This window comes from Sorghum bicolor, chromosome 9 (assembly GCF_000003195.3).
Source record: "Sorghum bicolor cultivar BTx623 chromosome 9, Sorghum_bicolor_NCBIv3, whole genome shotgun sequence".
Taxonomy (NCBI): Eukaryota; Viridiplantae; Streptophyta; class Magnoliopsida; order Poales; family Poaceae; genus Sorghum; species Sorghum bicolor.
This window is the reverse complement of record NC_012878.2, coordinates 51,636,744-51,654,249: the sequence shown is the minus strand read 5'-3', so window position 1 is coordinate 51,654,249 and position 17,506 is coordinate 51,636,744. Positions and strand designations below refer to the sequence as shown.

Sequence of the window (17,506 nt, the reverse complement as noted above, 5' to 3'; positions counted from 1 at the left end):
ATGTGCTCCTTTTACCGAAGTTTCTCCGGTTGACACGTGCACCCTTCGAGGCTGCCCTTCGTGTATGTGCTCCTTTGATCGAAGTTTCTCCTTTGATCGAAGTTTATCCGTATTCATTTAACAGACTCATCAGCCAAGCGAACAAGATTAATGAATACGGATAAGTGTCTTACTCAAGCTACTCTAGCGTGTCTTTAAGGATATCCGTGCCCGCAATACAAGCCATCGTGCCACGCGACTACTGGACTACGCGAGTGAGGGGTAGATGAGGAGCATGGCCAGGGAGAGGGAATTGCAAGCTGGCCGCTCGCTCCGGGTGATTTGTACATCAAGCCAAGATCCCACCGGCCGCATGCACATGGATTATTATACGGGGATGGGGGTACTCAGTTCTAGAGATTAGTGGTGGGAGCAGGGCGTCTCGCCAGCGCCGCCCCTCACGTCATCTCTCCGGCTGCCGCCGTCGCCCCTCCGACGTGCGGCGACGGCAACCCGCACAACCGGCAACCGCCACAGCTCCCTTCCTCCCTCCCCACTATTCCTCCACTGCCCACCTTGCTCCATGCAAATACGGCGGGTCGGACGGCCATGGCAAGGCGGGATCCGCCTCCTTAGGTCACCGATCTGGCTTCACGCAGTGGTTGGTGCCCTCCTCCTTTGGCATGGCTCCTCCCTGGTTCGACAGTCATCGAGCAAAAATCGTTTATGTTTTTTTATTGTTTTTTTGGAAAATGATCAAATCCTTCGCATAGACATGGACAAAAAAAATGTAAAAACAAGAGACAGAAGAAGTTCTGAAACGGAGGCAGAGGATTCTCCATCTTCTGTTGAACAGAAGAAGAACAAATGTTGTGCCATTCTTCACCGCGGCTCGGTGTTTCCACAAGTATACTTGCCCAAACGGGCGGCCCGGCCCTGGCACTATACGACACTATGTCTATTGTGTCGTGCCGTCTCAGGCCATCGTGCCAAACTCTCGGCCCAGGCACGACACTATGGCTCCTTAACCGTGCCGTGCCGATAGGCACGGTGGCCCATCGTGCCCGTGCCGGCCCGTGGCTTCGGGAGAAGTCGAGAAGCTCACTGCGCCTTGCCTCAAGAATAAGACGAGCGCCACCGTTGTCGTATAGTCAGGCGGGAGAAAGAGTGGCCGTAGCAAGGATGCGTCTGCGCCGCCGACTAGGAAGTTAGGGTTTGAAAGGGTTGTGTAATGCTTATATGCATGACTCAGAATACATTCAATGGTCATGATCTATCCTCAAAGCATTAGATGATGGAAATAATCGTGCCAACGTCGTGCCAGCCTATGAACCGTGCCGTGCCCGTGCCGGCACTGCAAGCCGAAGTTGCGGCCTAGGCACGTCCGGGCCGTGCCGTGCCTGGACCGTGCTTTTTAGTGTCGTGCTCGGAGCCGGCCCACCGTGTTAGTGCCAGATGAAAATCTATATCCACAAGAGCCATTTACTTTTTGGCCCTCGAAAAAATACATCTTCTTTATATATCCTTTTTTATTTTAAACTTACCTGTATGGTCTAAAAAAATCTTCCTTCTCTTACCTTGTATCTGTTTTTTACACCTAAAGGTGTTACCTTTGGAAAAATGCAAAGTTTTATTTATCTAGTATACATTTGGAGTAATATTGCACAAATAAATATTAAAATATACAGGTAAGTTTATAGTAATATTATGAAAATATGTTTTAAAATGTACAAGAAAGTTTGTAGTAATATTACGCAAATAAGTTTTAAAATGTATGGCAAACAAATAAAACTTTGTATTGTTTTGCTAGGAGTTAAAGTGGTTATTTTACCATTAACTTAACATTGTCAAGTGTCAAAAATGGACAAAAGGTTATAGAAGGAAGAAAATTTTATTTTGGGGCCATACGAGTAAGTTCAAAAAAAAAAGATCATGTAAAGAAGATGTATTTTTTCTAAGACCATACAGTTAAATATCTCGTTCCACAAGGGGTGCCGTACCATTCTTTTCTCTGTGGGAGCGCCGTACCATTCTTGCTGAAGAAACATGTGGATTTTCTGAAGCATATCACTAGTCAAAGCCTAACATTTCATTGACTTCAAACGGAAGAAAAACTATTGGGTTTCTTTCACCTACACGCTGCAAAAAGTTGGTTATTTTGGAACAGACCTCGCGCTATAAGAGCAGTTTACGCGGACCACCTGATATAGGGCCATATGTTCTCCTTATTCTCGAATCAAACTTGACCTTTTCTGCTTCGCAGGAATTCCAACATTAATTTTTTTTTCCAAAAAGAAAAAAAGGGAATTAGTTGACCCAACTACCTCCTTCGTGACCGGCAACTGCCACACAACGTCCAGGAACTCTCTGAAGGCCAACAAGTCAGAGTATCATCGGAGCACACGCTGACACCTCTCTTGTTTTTTATTTCGGGAGATGATGGTAGGTTAGGCGGACACCTCGATCGGTTATATTATTGTCGTGCAAGATCAAATTACAAGAACTCCAGCTGTGATGCAAATGACACACCCTAGTGGTACTCGACGACATCATCAACTTGCCGATGATTCTGAATCGTGAGCGTCGGTCTCCAAGCGTGGTGTGCACACCAAGCACGCACGCACCCCGTTGGACAACACATGGCCGCCCAGCACTAGCAGAGACGTGCTGCAGCTCCAAGACCCTTGTTCCGATCTAGCAATTTCTTCGCAGGCACCAATGCTGTAGCCCATTATTTCTGTTGTTATTTTTTTTTTCATTTGACGCGAGATCTTTTTCCTGCTTGGCAAAATTTTTCCGTTTCTGGCGTAGATGTCCATGTGCCGCATCGCTGTTCAGTATCGCCAACTCGCCACACGATCCAGCTCCAGCAGCTCGGCCATGCCCACATCGGCGTCGTCACCGGTGGCGGACCCAGGATTTGGCCAAACTAGCTAGGGGCAAATCCTCGTGGCCAAATTCTAGTGACCAAAATCCAAAAGCTACAGTCTATAGTATAGTATATATGACCATATATATACATATACATATACATATACGTATATCACAGAAAATAAAAATTCTCAAATAAAGTTTGCAATAGTTCTTGTCATCTTCATCTAATTGGAATCAAAATTTCACAATTAGTAATTGAAATCAAAAGAAAATAAAAACTGAAATACAATTGAAACTTGAAAGAATACGTACCTGTGCGGCTGTACCTTCACTCACTGCCTCACTGGGCACTCGACCCGGACGCTGGACAGCTTCGGAAGGGGCGGCCACGCGCCTGACTGCCTGAGGCTCTGGGCTCTGGCCGCCGGCCGCCACGAGCCCGCGAGTCCGAGCGCGAGGGCCCTTGGCCGTCGGCCGCCGCGAGGGGTGAGCAAGCGCCGAGCGCGTCTGGATGCGGTCGAGCCGTCGAGGCCTCGAGGTCGAGGGCCGAGGGCCGAGCAAATCAAGGTCGGAGCTGAGCCAGGCGAGGGCGCGGGCGCGCGAGCTGCGAGGCCAGAGCGGCGGCGTGCAGGGGGGCGGGGGCGATGCCGCGGGGGGGCGCGTGCGACGGTGCGAGCGAGAGGGACGGCGCGCGGTGCCCCTGGAGGCCTGAGTGACTTTGGTTTGCCCTAATTTTTTCCTTGATGGGCTTCATTCTTGGGCCAAAATTGAAGACTTGCTCCCAGAATTTCTGGGCCACGACTAGGACCACGGCCCTACTGGCCCTAGGCTTGGGCCCGTCCCTGGTCGTCACTGCATGTGCCAGGTAGGGGGAGGCACATGTATTTCATTTTAAGGTCTTGTTTAGTTTACCTCAAAAATCAATTTTTTTTTCAAAATTTTTTGTCACATCGAATCTTACGGCACATACATATAGCATTAAATATAGGTGAAAACAAAAACTAATTACACATTTTGTCTATAAATCTTTTAAGACTAGTTATTCTATAATCGGACAATGTTTATTAAATAAAAATAAAAGTATTATAATGTTAAAATCCAAAAACTTTTTCATTAAAAAAGACCTTACTATTATTCGACGATCTGTCACCAAAAGGGCAGACGCCGGAGACGCATCGGTTTCCCTGGAGCTGCGGTGGACAGGTGGTGCCGGCCACGTCTCGTAGCGTGATCCCGTCACTCGGCACTCACTCAGGTCGGCCTCCGCGGGCCGCGGCAGCAGCGACATGGCGTTCGATCTGGGCCTCTAGCCTCTCCACGCCCGGCGGGGCCCAGCCAACCGCCTGCTCCACTAGGGCAAGTTTGCGTCTGAATCCTCTCGAGTGGGGTTTTTAATCGGGGCAACGCTGGGTTTAAAAGTTGTGACGGAATAGCTTTGCCTTTGTATGGGCTGAGTGGACACAACAGATTCTAGTACAACTACAAAGCCAGTATTATCTTCTTTTCCCCTGCAGAAGACTGCAGGTCTTAGAATATTTTTTGTTGTTGTTGTTGTTGATCTGGAACTTTTGGATGCTCTGCTTTCGCGTGCCTACCAACACCCAACACTCTGATCTCGCTGTGCGCGTTCTCAGAGCAACTTGGTTTAACTACGTGGCATACAACTTGGAAGACGACTGCTACTGACTACCAAATGCCACGACACTAGAATTATTTTCAAACAAAAAACAAAATTCACTCCATCCTTCATGCTAACATCCTGGTGCATGACGTTGATGGATCGCAAATAAAATTACATTGCACAAACTGAAGATCAAGCGCCAAACTTCCTCTCCTTTGTTTTTTTTTAAAAAAATTCCTTCGAGAGACGAAAGAATGAAACCTGAGCACATGGCGGCCTCGCTTGCAACTGACCAGAGTTCCTAGGACACAAGAATATTCCTCATAACTGATCAGAGTTTTTGGAACGGAGATGGAGCTTTGGGGCCTCGGCCACATGGCTGCCTGTGCCTAGCTAGAAAAAAAAAAAAAAAAACTCTCTCAAGCACACATGCAGGAGCAGGAGGGCGCCGCGCTCACGCCTTCACGACTTGTAACCGCCGCCCCGTGCCAAAAGGGACGGAGCAGTTTGGACTTCCCACGATCTTCACATCACACCCCCTCGTGTTTTTTTTTGGCATAAACCCCCCTCGCCTCACTCGCCGCTTCCCCAACCCGCCCTCCCCTCCTCGTTTCTCTCGATCTCTCCAGCTCTCCTCCCCCCTTCAACTTGTCTCCCAAAACCGCCAGCCGCCGGCCCGCCCGCTTGCTCCGCTCCCAAGGAGGCACTCGCCCGCCGGCCGAGACGCCTCTCTGCCTGAGGAGCTAACTGCCTTAGGCCGCTTCCTTCCCCCCCTTGCCCCCGCCGTGCCCAGGAGCGGGAGAAGGGGACCAAAATTGGCGCCGCCTCGCCGATTCGAGCCGTTCCTTGGCTTCGGGCAGGCAGGGCTCCGATCCCATCGGCCGGCGCGAGGCGTGATGTGCGGCGGATCGGAGCATGGACGTGATCGCGTCGTCTCCGCCCAGTAGAAGCTGCTGCTGCTGCTGCTACCGCCTAAGGCGGGTGCCGTCGGCGTGGGAGGAAGAGGGGCGGTAGTTGTTGCGCGTCCTGCTGCTGCTGCTGCTGCCGCGGACTTGACGATGTACATAGCGCGGGAGACTTCAAAGGTCTCGCTCGCCCTCGATTCGATTCCGGAGGCGGCTTTGCTAGTACCGCTTGTTGGTGCATGGTTTTCGTTTGATCGAGCTGTGTGGGGGGATTTATGTAGGTATGGAGGAAGGTGACCACAGAGATATCGGTGGAGCTGCAGCTCCTGCGCGACAAGTGGGGGCTCCTACTCGCCGGTCTGATTTTTCAGGTCAGCTGCTGCGCAAGTTTTTGTCGCCCTAGATTCTGGTCACTGGTGGATTTATTAAGTTCGTGCGTGCTCTGTTGTTATTAGTTTGTATGTACTGTCTGAGTGTCTGGAGTTCTGAATTATTAGGCTGTATTAATGTACTACTTAACATAACAGGTTCCACATCTAGTAACTTCTCATGCATTATGTAATTGTTGCTATTTTTTGCTTCTTAGATAGATTGAGGGTATTTTTCTTTCCATATCAGGAGTGTTTATTTTTTTTATTGCCATGACCGCGTCTAGTAGTTGAACCAATGTGCTAAATTGCTAAGGATTGTTCGTGTGATTTCTATTCTTAGATTGGGCTGCATTCTGTAAGGTTGTTTTTATGTCAATATTGCTCCGGATCACACATTTTCTCCTGAATGAAAGATATCTTGAAACATTTTGTCTTTCTAGTTTCCACCAACAGTTGATTGCTAAAAATCTTATGGGCTTCCAAGGTATTAGTAGTAGCATATATATATTGCATGTTAATATACCAGAAAATGGTATGGCTAAAAATTGCGCGCTTTAAGCACTTAATTGAAGTCTTTGCTGGGCACTATATTGTGTTGTGGTGCCAAATTGTCACAATGGAATCACACCTATTACTTTCCCTGCATTGGTATATCTGCACTTGTCTTCCTTTTGTGGACATGTTACATCTGTCTGTTTTGTAATAATTCGCCAATATTAACTTTTGTGCCCTTTTTGCCGACATGCGTTTGTTTCATTGTAGCATGTCAGCACTAATTAAGATTTTCCTTTTGCCTCAGAAGCCATCAAGTTTTGTATTGAAAAAAAAAACAGTCTTGCTCGATGTATTGCAAATATATCCTTGGCCTTAACCTATTGTTAGAATGCATTAGTCAAACTCACCTTCAGTCTAGTGATGTTGTACTTTTGCATCAACAAGCTGCAAAAGTATGTGATAATCTATCAGGGCCTTTTTTTTATCCTGATTAAGCATTGCGTATCTCTTGGCACCCCAATTTTTTTTGCCAGCTTTGGTTCACCATTGCTTACTAATGATCCAAGGATTCGATAGCTGCTGTTTTACATTACTGGAAATAACATTTGTCAAATCACACCAAGCAATGTTGTTCTTGACATCTGCTGTTTCAGAATCGGCAATCAAAGTCCAAATGGCTAGCCTAGTTATATACACAGGGTGATTATTACTTTACTTCGTGAGCAAATAATGCATTTTTATTGTTAATCATTTCTTCCCTAAGTCTCTGCAGGTTGTCTTTTCCTGATATGATGAAAGTTTTCTGTTCTTCACTTTTTGTTTGTGTGTATTTAGCTATCTAGGATTACTTATTCAGCTATGTTTCTCAGTTGATTAATGGATTACTGTGGAGATTCATATACAATGATTTTGCCTATAAATAGTATATTCATGGATTGGCTGCTCGAGGAGTGCATTATTTGCATCGACCTGGACCACTGCTCCAGGACTTGGGATTTATGGCCCTTCCAGTAAGTGAATTGCTTCATTTCTTTTCCTTTCGGTTAGAGTGTAGTTAGTAGAAACTCACTAATCAGTTGGGCACTATCTAATCCTTTTATTAGGAGCTCGGGCAAGACAAAGGTTATCTTAGTGAGAGTATATTTTCTTCCATCTTCATCTCCTTTGTCTTGGTAGGTAACCCTTGCTGTTTTTCTACTTGATTGCTCCTGTTAGTCTTTTACTCTGTTTACCCTTCTTGTATGCATGTGTTCTCTTCTTGTATGCATGTGTTCTCATGTGTCTGTTCTTCTCATCTGTTAAGATAATGGTTCAAAATAAATATGAACTGAAAAGCCAAACACTGGTGGCATGTTGTATGGGTTAAAAGTTAGCCTGAGATTAATCTTGTTTTACATAAGAATTACACAGTTGATTGTTGTCGTGATCAGGGGCAGAGGCTCATGGAGGCAAAACTGGGCCTCCACCCCCCATCCTCTATGCTTTGGTAGTTATTAATCCTAGCTTTGGTAGACTGTAATCTCATAGATGCTTATAGACTGCAGTTATAGTCATATCTGAAAAACTTTGATAGCTAGGAGCAGCAGTAGTTTTTTCAATTTGTCCCTCCTTAATCTTGGTCCACCCTCCACCACTGGTCGTGATTGCTTTAAATGAAACCTGATTGTATTCATTATTTAGTCCTCCAGTGTATATTTGGTATTCGGTCTTTTGGGTAATGGATCATAGTCAACTTATCACATTGATTTTTTTTTTTGGTTTGGTTGCCATTTCTTGGGTTTAACATCTTTAATAGCAGCAGAAGTCAAGAATATATCATAAAAAATGTTTGCTGGAAACGTTAACTAACTGTTGTTCATAGTATCATTCTGTTTGACATTCTTTTGATCACGGGATCTGCAGTTCTTCCTTTCTTTTGGGCACTTTTTGTGACGAGCCATCTTATACTGTATCAAACTTGATCTCACAACATGATTATCTTTATGCAGTGGACTTTCCATCCTTTTATTTATCACAGCAAACGTTTCTATACTGTGCTAATCTGGCGCAGGGTGCTTGCTTTTTTAGTTGTAAGTATAGTGTTCCTAGTTTTCATCCATATATGTTTCTTATGTTTGCCCTGAAGTACTTAGTGTATTTCATATTCTTTTATCTAGGCTTCACAATTTTTAAGGATTATTACATTCTATTCGACCCAGCTCCCAGGTCCAAATTATCATTGTCGTGAGGTAACCTTTTCGTTTGATATTATGCTCTGTTCTGGATTGCAGCTTGTGAACACATGTCACTCTGTCATATATGAAGTCATATAGCATTATCTCTGTAGGGCTCAAAACTGGCAACTCTTCCACCACCCAATAGTGTACTTGAAGTGCTCCTGATTAACTGTAAGTCTATTTTGTTGGTCGGCAGATTCTGTATTGAATTCTCTCTGATAAACCAGCAATTTGAAACGCCCTTTGCAGTTCCTCGTGGAGTACTTTATGGTTGTGGTGATTTGATATTTTCATCTCACATGATTTTCACCCTGGTTTTCGTTCGAACTTACCATAAATATGGTTCGAAAAGGTAATTATGTTTTACACCTAATCTTTTTGTTTGAACCCTATCATGTTCTTACTGTCTCCTGTGATTATTCCTGAAATGAAGCTGAACTGTGTATATTGTATTCAGGTTTATTAAGTTCCTTGCTTGGTTCATGGCTATAATTCAGAGTCTCCTTATAATTGCTTCTCGCAAGCACTACTCCGTTGATGTTGTTGTTGCATGGTATGCTAACTTCTGTCTCACTTCTCTGTTCTTTGGGTACTGCCTTGCTGTTAAACTGTTTTTTCATAATGCAGGTATACCGTAAACTTAGTAGTATTCTTTGTTGACAACAAGCTGCCAGGTACTGGTTTATGTCATATTACGACTTATGATTTATGCACACCTTGGTAGGTATACTTTTTTTAACAGGGCTTGCTGACATTTCTGTAGAAATGCCGGATCGGACGAGCGGGCTACCTTTGCTTCCATTAAGCTCCAAAGATAAAGAGGCCAGGCAGAAGGAGGAGAAAGACAGTAAACTGAAGGATGAGTTCCACAAGTTACTGAATGGGAACCATGTGGATGCTACTGATCGGGTAATGTAGATTTTATACTAAAACAACTCTTTACCAGGCAACCCTACTCATCCTATTTGGATCTGCGTAGCCATCTCTGTCACAACTGCATTAGACTGCTAATTGTTGATCTTTGTTTTATCACTAATAACCCTTTTCAAGGATCTATTAGTTTAATTACTTCCAAACCTCTCCTGAATCCCTTTTGTCTAGGCATTGCTGCCTGTATGTGTTGTGCTTGTGCTATGTCCTATCGCGGCCCACAATGCTGTACTTAACCGTGCCTGTTCCTGGCTTTCAGCGACAGCGGGCACAGATGAACGGGAGGCACGACGAAGACATCAATCACGCGCTCTCCGAGGCCACTGCCAACGGCACGTAGGGGGCTGGCGGCATCTGCTTTTCGCCGGGAGCTTTGTCCTTGGCGCTCGGAGGAGAATCCTCGCGGGTGCCGAGAAAAACTGCCCGGTTTCGGCCGGCCGCCTGTTGTCCTGAAGCCGTCCGAGATTCCAGCAATCCAGCCGCAGCATTCACATGCATCTTCCTGAACCGCCGTTGCGTTGCGCTGCGCAAGAATCAGAATCTCGTGGCGTTCCTCGGTACAGTTTTGCATCATACCTCATTGCAATGACATTTCTCAGGATGGCACAGGGGGAAAAATGATCTTGTTGTACATATTGATCCGCTAAAACATGCGTGCATTCGCCGCGGCCTTCCACCTCGATGAGCAATGATGCTTCGATGGCTGGTGCCTGAAGTGTGCAGGTTGGTGTTCCTTCGTGCCAACGCACTCATATTCGTTTCGTGCTGCGCTGGATAAGGTCAGAGCAGTCCACAAGACGGCACGTTAAGGCCAAGCGACAGCGCGGGAAGCCCTGCACGTGCGTTCTGTTGCGTCGCGTATACGGCGGAGCTGGGACTGCGGGCAGGCGTCGAGCGGCGCATGTGGTGAGTTGTGGAGTCGCTTTGTGGGTTGTCTGTGGGAGCTGCGAAAGACGTGCGAAGCGTGCCTCGAGCGCCATCGAGTGAGGCAGCGGGACAACCTGTTTTCTCGAATGAACTAGATTCAGATGATTTTGGCTGTGACGCGCCTGGGCAGCATTCATCGAATCTGTGTCCGGTACGGCGGTGCTGCAGCCCAACTGTTCAGACGACGATTAACCTGGTTAGCTGATCTATCCTTCACGAACCGCAGATTTACCGTGAGTGATGCTGTGCTGCATTCAAGTCGTTGCATGGGACCAGCATAGCACCATGAGTCCACACTAACACACAAAAAAAGAAAGCTAGACTCTCGGTTGAGCATTTCATTTTTTTAACTTTTTTTTTTGAGAAAATTTCTTTTTTTTAACTGTTGATCATTTCATTTGAATCACAACGCAAGGGCTCCATGACCTTCTCCAGCCTCTGGATTGGGCTTAAGAGCAACTCGAAGAGATTCTTTATATTATTTCTAATCGATAGGAATAGAGATATCGAAAAAAAATACCCTCAAACAACTTGTTTAAGTGGTTATCTAAATATAGCTATCATCTATTCTGGATTTCTCGCTAGCCGAAGATAGATAGCGAAAATAGTTCTCTAGAGTATATACAAGATATAGAAAAGCTGTTGGAGTATGAAAGCATATAGAAAATGATTTTTTATGTAGATAACTCTTCAGTTGAGGTGTTGATGAAGCTGTTTTGCAGTCCACAATAAGGTCAGAGCAGTCCACAATAACTCTTCAATTTAGAAAGTGAATTTTTGAAATACTTTTGGAGATGCTCTTAGGTTCGAGACTTAGATTTGAGTTACTCTTAGGTAGTTTTTGGTTTAGTTTTTGGATAAAGGAGATTGAATGCTCCTATCCTAAATTTGGTGATGGCGTTATTTTTATTTCTTTTTTAGTTAAAAAGAGATAAGACTGTTTCTGTTTTTATGTTTGGTTTGGACTTTGGACACAAAACTAGAGATGAGATGGTGACATGGTGCTCCCCAAACGTTAGCCTATATAACATTTTTCTCCTTTATCCCTATGGCCACACGTCGTTGCCGCTTAACTCCTCATGCCTAGTCTTTTTCTCGGTCTGACCCCAAGTTTAAGGGTTTGTTTGGCATAGCTCACAACAGTTTTTATGAGCTATTATGAGTTTTTTTTGGCAAACGCTCATTTTCAAAATAGCTTCATGGGTGAAGGTGTTTTTCTTCACTTACAAAGATATGAGTTGAGATGAAACTGCAAAAAATAGCTTATCCTAGTCCTCTCCCTCATTTCTCTCTTTCATCCATGCATGAAGGTGTTGATGAAGCTGTTTTGCCAAACATTTTTTTTTTCAAAATAGCTCAACTGCGTCTAGAAAGTTGCTAATGAAGCTCACTAGTGAAGCTGAGCTGTGCCAAATGAGTCTAACTTTAACCTGAAGCGCTAGCTTTCTCACCAAGGCTCAAGATCTATTAAGACCAATTCTTCACTCTGAATTGGCAGTCTCAAACCAAGCACACAATTAGGAGCCTCCCAACAACAACTCCACCAAAGTCACATAGTCCTCTACCGAGACATTTAGGAGGTAACGAACTCGAAGAGTACCAAGTCTCCAATCTTCACTTGATCAAACTCTAAACCAAGAGCGCAAACATGAACTCATTGACTTGAATTGTCCTCAAACCCTTCACAATGCCTTCCATTATGTGTGTACCTATTTCGGGTCGGAGAGAGCTCAAAATAAGCAGCGGAACACAAATTAAATAGGGTTATGTGTGAGCATCCAACTATTAGAAAAAAGACTACTAAAGAAAGCGCCACCAGATGTTCCACCAGGCTCTACTAAAGAGTACAGATAAACGATGCAAAGTTTCATCGTGCAAAATTTGAGGATGAAGAAAATATACAAAAGAGAAGGAACAAAAAAAATGTGCGGGTAAGCGGGTTATGGATCGAGGTGCAACTGACCCAATTATATTATGACTATAATTCAAAGAAAAATCATATCATGATTTCTCTTTTCTATTTCTCCTCGACGAATTTATTTTATTCTAAATTTTTACATGAACAACTTGCATCATCTATTAATCTATTCCATTCATATTTTAGTTGTGTTTTTCAAGCACTTTTGTGTGTGTGTGTGTGTGTTTTTTTTTTTTGAAATGGAACCAAAAAAGTGGCTCAGGATATGTTCTCTGTGCCAAGACAGACAGATAGTAGCACCCTCAAACTTGATATATGGCCATATGGGTGCGGTCATGTGGATGTCTTCATCATCCTTCCAAAAGCAAGAGGCTAGACAGGACCACCTTTTTGGTTGGGAAAACCAATCAGACAATCACAGAAACTATAGAAAGCTAATCCTCTGATGAACCGCAGTTTAAGTAAAGGAAGAGTAGAGTTTACAAGCGCATCCGCAAGTGTTACGGTGTTGTTGTGATTTGTGAACTTCTCCGCCTTGTTTAGTTCCTTAAGAAAAAAAATTTCGCGACACTGTAGCACTTTCGTTTGTTTGTGTTAATTATTGTCCAACTATAAATTAACTAGGCTCAAAAGATTCGTCTCGTCAATTCCGGTCAAACTGTGTAATTAGTTTTTATTTTCGTCTATATTTAATACTTCAGCGTCTAAAGATTCGATGTGACGGGAAATCTTGAAAAAATTTTGGGTTTTTAGGTGGAAGTAAACAAGGCGTTATTTGTGAACTTTTCCTGTAACCACAGGAAGGCATGATCCTCGCTTGCTGTACGCACGTACCGTTGTACGTATAGATAGGATCCGAATCCCTGCAGCTCTGAAGAAAAACTCATTGCGCTATAGTACACTTCGAAATTCAAACACGTCCATGCACGTTAATTGCACTTGCAAGCCGCGTTTACTCGCAACGCCTCGATCGTGCATTTATAATCGGGCCCGCAAGCAGGAACGTATCCCGTGAATCAGATAGATCAGGTCTTTTATTGTGTTCCTCTGCCTCTCTGCAACGCTGATAACTGCAGGCTCCCAGAATTCTGAGGCAGGCAGATCGAGCTCACCCAAGGAAAAGGAAGGATCATGTCACTGCCCACCCTCTGTCTGCACTCCCCACCATGAAACAAACCAAAGACAACATGCGCAAAGATCAACGAAAAACGCAATATCGCACACAGAAGCGAGAGCATTTAACAACCTTTTCTTTATTAATTACTTCCAGAGACATGCCTCAACGAGAGTAACCAGCTCACCATTTCACAAGGATTAGAAGCATCGGAACAAAGCGCGATCTGAGAGGAATCCTCACATGATGACCCCAAATCAACACGCCAGAACAACAAAACCGTTTGGAAGCTAGAAAATGACTAGTAGACTAACAACCCTCTCACCTCCACTCCACACGATGATAACACCAACCACGAAGCAACAGATCTTCTATTCCTTGCTTTCAACTAACTACATCTAGATTGGGCAGAGAAAGAAACGCTCAATCATGTTCCCTTTCTTGCGGGATCGTCACCATCTCTGATCTTTCTCTCTTTTTACCAACACAAAGAGTGCATCATCATCATACATAAATGCACTATCATCATCATCCCCACCATGTACTCTTTCTTGTACTACCATCTTCAAACTTTTGCTTCAACCCAGCCTGTTCTTTCAGATTTTGCTAGATCTTACCGACATGTTTGGAGTAATGGCTTTGGAGCTTTTTATTCAGGGCCCATGTGCGCCAACAACTTAATTAGCCAGGGACATTGAAGTGAAAGAGCCAAGAGATGACGAAGGCGAACACCATGCAAGCAAGGAGGAAGTTGAGAAACCGATGCCCTTGCCAGAACCTCCGAGTTTCAGCCGGTGGCGCTTGCACTGCAGCTACGTTGCCTGTTTCACTCCACTGGTCACTGAACTCTGGATCCCCCAAAACTACTACGTTGGATGCAGTTGAGCTACATATCTCACAGATCCTATAGCAAAGAACACGAGAGACATTTAGTTCATATACGCTATCAAATTGCATACAAATCATAAGAACTATACGGTACTTTATTTTTATTTTCTTTTTCACAGCAGAAGGGTAATAATTCGATGTCTCTAAGCATGTAAAAGAGAACAAGGTAGCAAACTTGGCTTCATATCATGCAAGGGATTAAAAAGCAAAGACAATCAGCTGTCCTAACAAGTATAAGAGCTGATACTCCTCTGAAAGAAAGGCTTAAGCCACATGGCTTGAAACAGATCTATGTTCCAAATGGATGCACCGACGAAAGTGTTTTATGTTCTACACAACAGGCGTAGCCATCTCTGCGTGTATTATTTGGATGTTTGCCTAATTTGCATGTGGTCAAGTCAGAGCACATTTTTTTTTGACAAAGTGGCATAAAACATGAAGAATAAACACAGGTTCATTTACTTCTAAGGTTCATTTACTTCTTTTGTTAACAATGTTTCTGTCCTTAATTGCGATTGCTAATTCAAACTAAAATCACCAGTATGTGTTACAAGTTTGAACTAATTACCAAAAAAAAACATCCTACCTGTTTTAAGATTTATACTGTAGAGAAATTTAGCAGACAAAATGAATTTGTAGGGAAAACCCTTGTGCTCAATTTGTGACTCCTAAGCCCCAATATTGATTAAGGTGGCAGTTCTTGTTTCCAATAACTAGAGATAGCAAAGTACTCCTATTCTTCTGCAGTACAAAGTTCTATAAAGCACCATCAATCTACTGAACTACAGAATTCCAATGTGTGCTAAATACATAATTGAAAGCCGCTCTTCTCTAGAAATATCTGCACCTACTTCCTGTAAGGGAAACACTTATCAATGAGATTCAAGTGCAACACTTTATGATTGCTGACTGCTGCCCACATCAATTTTTATGAAAGCATATACCTTGTGTAGTGGAAAGTGACACAACTACACTACCCCCTATGCCACAAAACAAAAAACAAAAACCCATGTCACAAGTACTCAAGCCAGACCACGTCAATCTATCAAGAACACACTTGGTCAACACAACACTCCATAAGCTCTACAAATTCTTAAAGAAAAAAAAAGAACACTCCAAGAGCAAACAGATAATGCACAGAATCTGTGAGAAAGCAGACTGAAAGAACACATGCGAACTTTATCCTCTTCAACAATCTCAACATTCGGGAATCCTACAAGCCTACTAATTAATCATTTGCTTTGCTTTTCCTCCCCATTTGCTGCTTTTACCTTTGGCCACCTAAAGCGAACGAAAACAACCGCCACCTGCTAAGATTCCCTAACCATGTGTTCGTGCACCACCAAATGCATTACCTTTCAGATAAAACCTATATCTGCAGTCAGTAAACCCTGAAAATCTGTGTTGCGTTCGTAGGGTGTAGGCCTAAAGGGCAGGCCGGCGTTGGTTAGCGTGCGTTTAATGTCTTAGGCCTTGTTCAGTTCGCAAAAACTTGTGAAAAATGGCACTGTAGCACTTTCGTTTTTATTTGACAAATATTGTCCAATTATAGAGTAACTAGGCTCAAAAGATGCATCTCGTGGTTTACAGATGAACTGTGCAAATAGTTTTTGTTTTCATGTATATTTAATGCTCCATGCATGTGCCGCAAGATTCAATGTGATGGAGAATCTTGAAAATTTTTTGGAACTAAACAAGGCCTTATTACATCTGCATTGTGTATCTCCTACTTAAAAATTAGGAGGACAATTTCAGAAGGAAAAGAAAATGACGAGTTTGCACATTGCTCCTAAATCCTAATGAACTAAATTGAATCGGACTGAATCACCGAGAGTTCATGGAGTGGGACTTACTTGTTGCCTCTGATCTTGAACCAGGTGTCGGCGCACTGCTTGTGGGCGTAGGATAAGTCCCCCTTGCAGGAGCAGCCGAGCGTGATGCCGGCGCCGGACTCAGCCGCCGTGCTCTCCAGGCCAAGGTGGCAAATGCGGCAGTTCTGTTCGGCCTTCTCAGGACTGGCCTTGATGATCTCGCTCAGTCCGGCCTCCAGGTCAACGTCCTCCAGCGAGCCCTCTGACACGCATGACGACTTCCTGCAGTGTTCTCCAGCGGCGTCGCCATCGGCGTCGGCGTCGACGGAGCTCGCGCGGGCGGAGGCGCACGGCGAGATGCAGTCCTGGTAGGCGGTGGAGTCCTGGCGCGAGTGCGACGCCCACGACCGGTCCTCCGCGTCCGAGAAGTACTGGGTTTCTACCTCGTCCCCGTCGTCGCCGTCCGCAAACTCAGGCACGTCACGGCGCAGCTCGCCGCGCTCGAGGTCTTCGGCGTCAGGGTGGTGGTCCATGGACGAATGCTCTCCACCGCCCACCATCCTCTCCTCCAGGGATGGAAACAATCTACTCAGACGAAAGGAATTAATCACGAAAACCAGAACCAATTAATCTAGCTAGCGCTTGCCAAGATCAAAACCCAACTCATCAAGAACACAGATTTATACCAAGAAAACATCAGCCGCCGCCGCCGCCGCCGCAGCGCTCTCGGCTCTCCAAATCCCGCCTCGTCCAAGAATCAAGAGCGAACCAAGAGGGCCAAAAGAAAGGCGGGCAATGCGATCGCGAATGGAATGGAACCCACTACTAATGCGGTAGTGGACGGGTCCTCGAGGGGTGGGGTTCCCGTGAGGTTTCTTGGTCCATTGCCGCAAGAAGACAAGGAGAAACCGGGGGAGAGAGAACGGATTATTATGTGCTGCACACACACAGCGAGGGGAAAAGAAGAGCGAGAAAGGGAAAGAAAAGCCTGTGCTTGCCGGGGGAGAGGGTGAGAGCAGGAGGTTGAGCTCTGAGGTCTCAACATCTTATGGCCATGACCACGGCCCACCCATGGGTCAAGAAGGATGGACAAAGAGTGTAGCTCAAGACTGCTTCCTGTGATCTGTCATCTGTGGATAATAATAATAATGGGCGGATAGCCGGATACAGTGGAGTTGGCAATGCAGCGGCGGTTTCTTTTCATTGGTTTTTGCCACTTATTTCTTTCAATAAAACATCATATTATACATATACCATTTTTCATGTAAAAGGTACAAAATAGAAAATGCCAATTCCACATTGAAAGAGGAATGTCCTGTGTTTACGCATATATGGTAGGAAAAAACACCTTTGGTTAGATAGAGAAACTATACTTAGGGCCTGTTTGGTTCCCTTTGCTAAACTTTAGCTAGCTAAAATTATTTTAGTTACTCTTGGGTGACTAATGGGACTAAACT

At 44.6% G+C, this 17,506-nt stretch overlaps 2 protein-coding genes across 2 annotated transcripts; one reads left to right on the top strand and one right to left on the bottom strand.

Moving 5' to 3' along the window:
* LOC8072529 (phosphatidylinositol:ceramide inositolphosphotransferase) lies at nt 5,054-10,091 on the top strand. Its single transcript, XM_002441155.2, has 12 exons — nt 5,054-5,559; nt 5,661-5,750; nt 7,169-7,255; nt 7,349-7,417; nt 8,234-8,314; nt 8,402-8,473; nt 8,572-8,632; nt 8,711-8,813; nt 8,919-9,014; nt 9,089-9,135; nt 9,225-9,370; nt 9,651-10,091. The coding sequence occupies exons 1-12, from the start codon at nt 5,533-5,535 to the stop codon at nt 9,729-9,731; spliced, it is 960 nt and encodes a 319-aa protein (XP_002441200.1). The 5' UTR covers nt 5,054-5,532; the 3' UTR covers nt 9,732-10,091.
* LOC8072528 lies at nt 13,468-17,144 on the bottom strand. Its single transcript, XM_002439856.2, has 3 exons — nt 16,736-17,144; nt 16,092-16,634; nt 13,468-14,254 (listed from the first exon to the last, which is right to left on the bottom strand). The coding sequence occupies exons 2-3, from the start codon at nt 16,607-16,609 to the stop codon at nt 14,032-14,034; spliced, it is 741 nt and encodes a 246-aa protein (XP_002439901.1). The 5' UTR covers nt 16,610-16,634; nt 16,736-17,144; the 3' UTR covers nt 13,468-14,031.

Bases quoted from the DNA above. Each gene is read 5' to 3' on its own strand.
- LOC8072528 (XM_002439856.2), bottom strand. From the start codon at position 16,609: ATGGTGGGCGGTGGAGAGCATTCGTCCATGGACCACCACCCTGACGCC. The intron at 14,255-16,091 runs GTAAGTCCCACT...TCTTTGCTATAG, and splicing joins TTCAAGATCAGAGGCAACAA to GATCTGTGAGATATGTAGCT.
- LOC8072529 (XM_002441155.2), top strand. From the start codon at position 5,533: ATGTACATAGCGCGGGAGACTTCAAAG. The intron at 7,256-7,348 runs GTAAGTGAATTG...TCCTTTTATTAG, and splicing joins TGGGATTTATGGCCCTTCCA to GAGCTCGGGCAAGACAAAGG. The intron at 7,418-8,233 runs GTAGGTAACCCT...ATCTTTATGCAG, and splicing joins TCTTCATCTCCTTTGTCTTG to TGGACTTTCCATCCTTTTAT.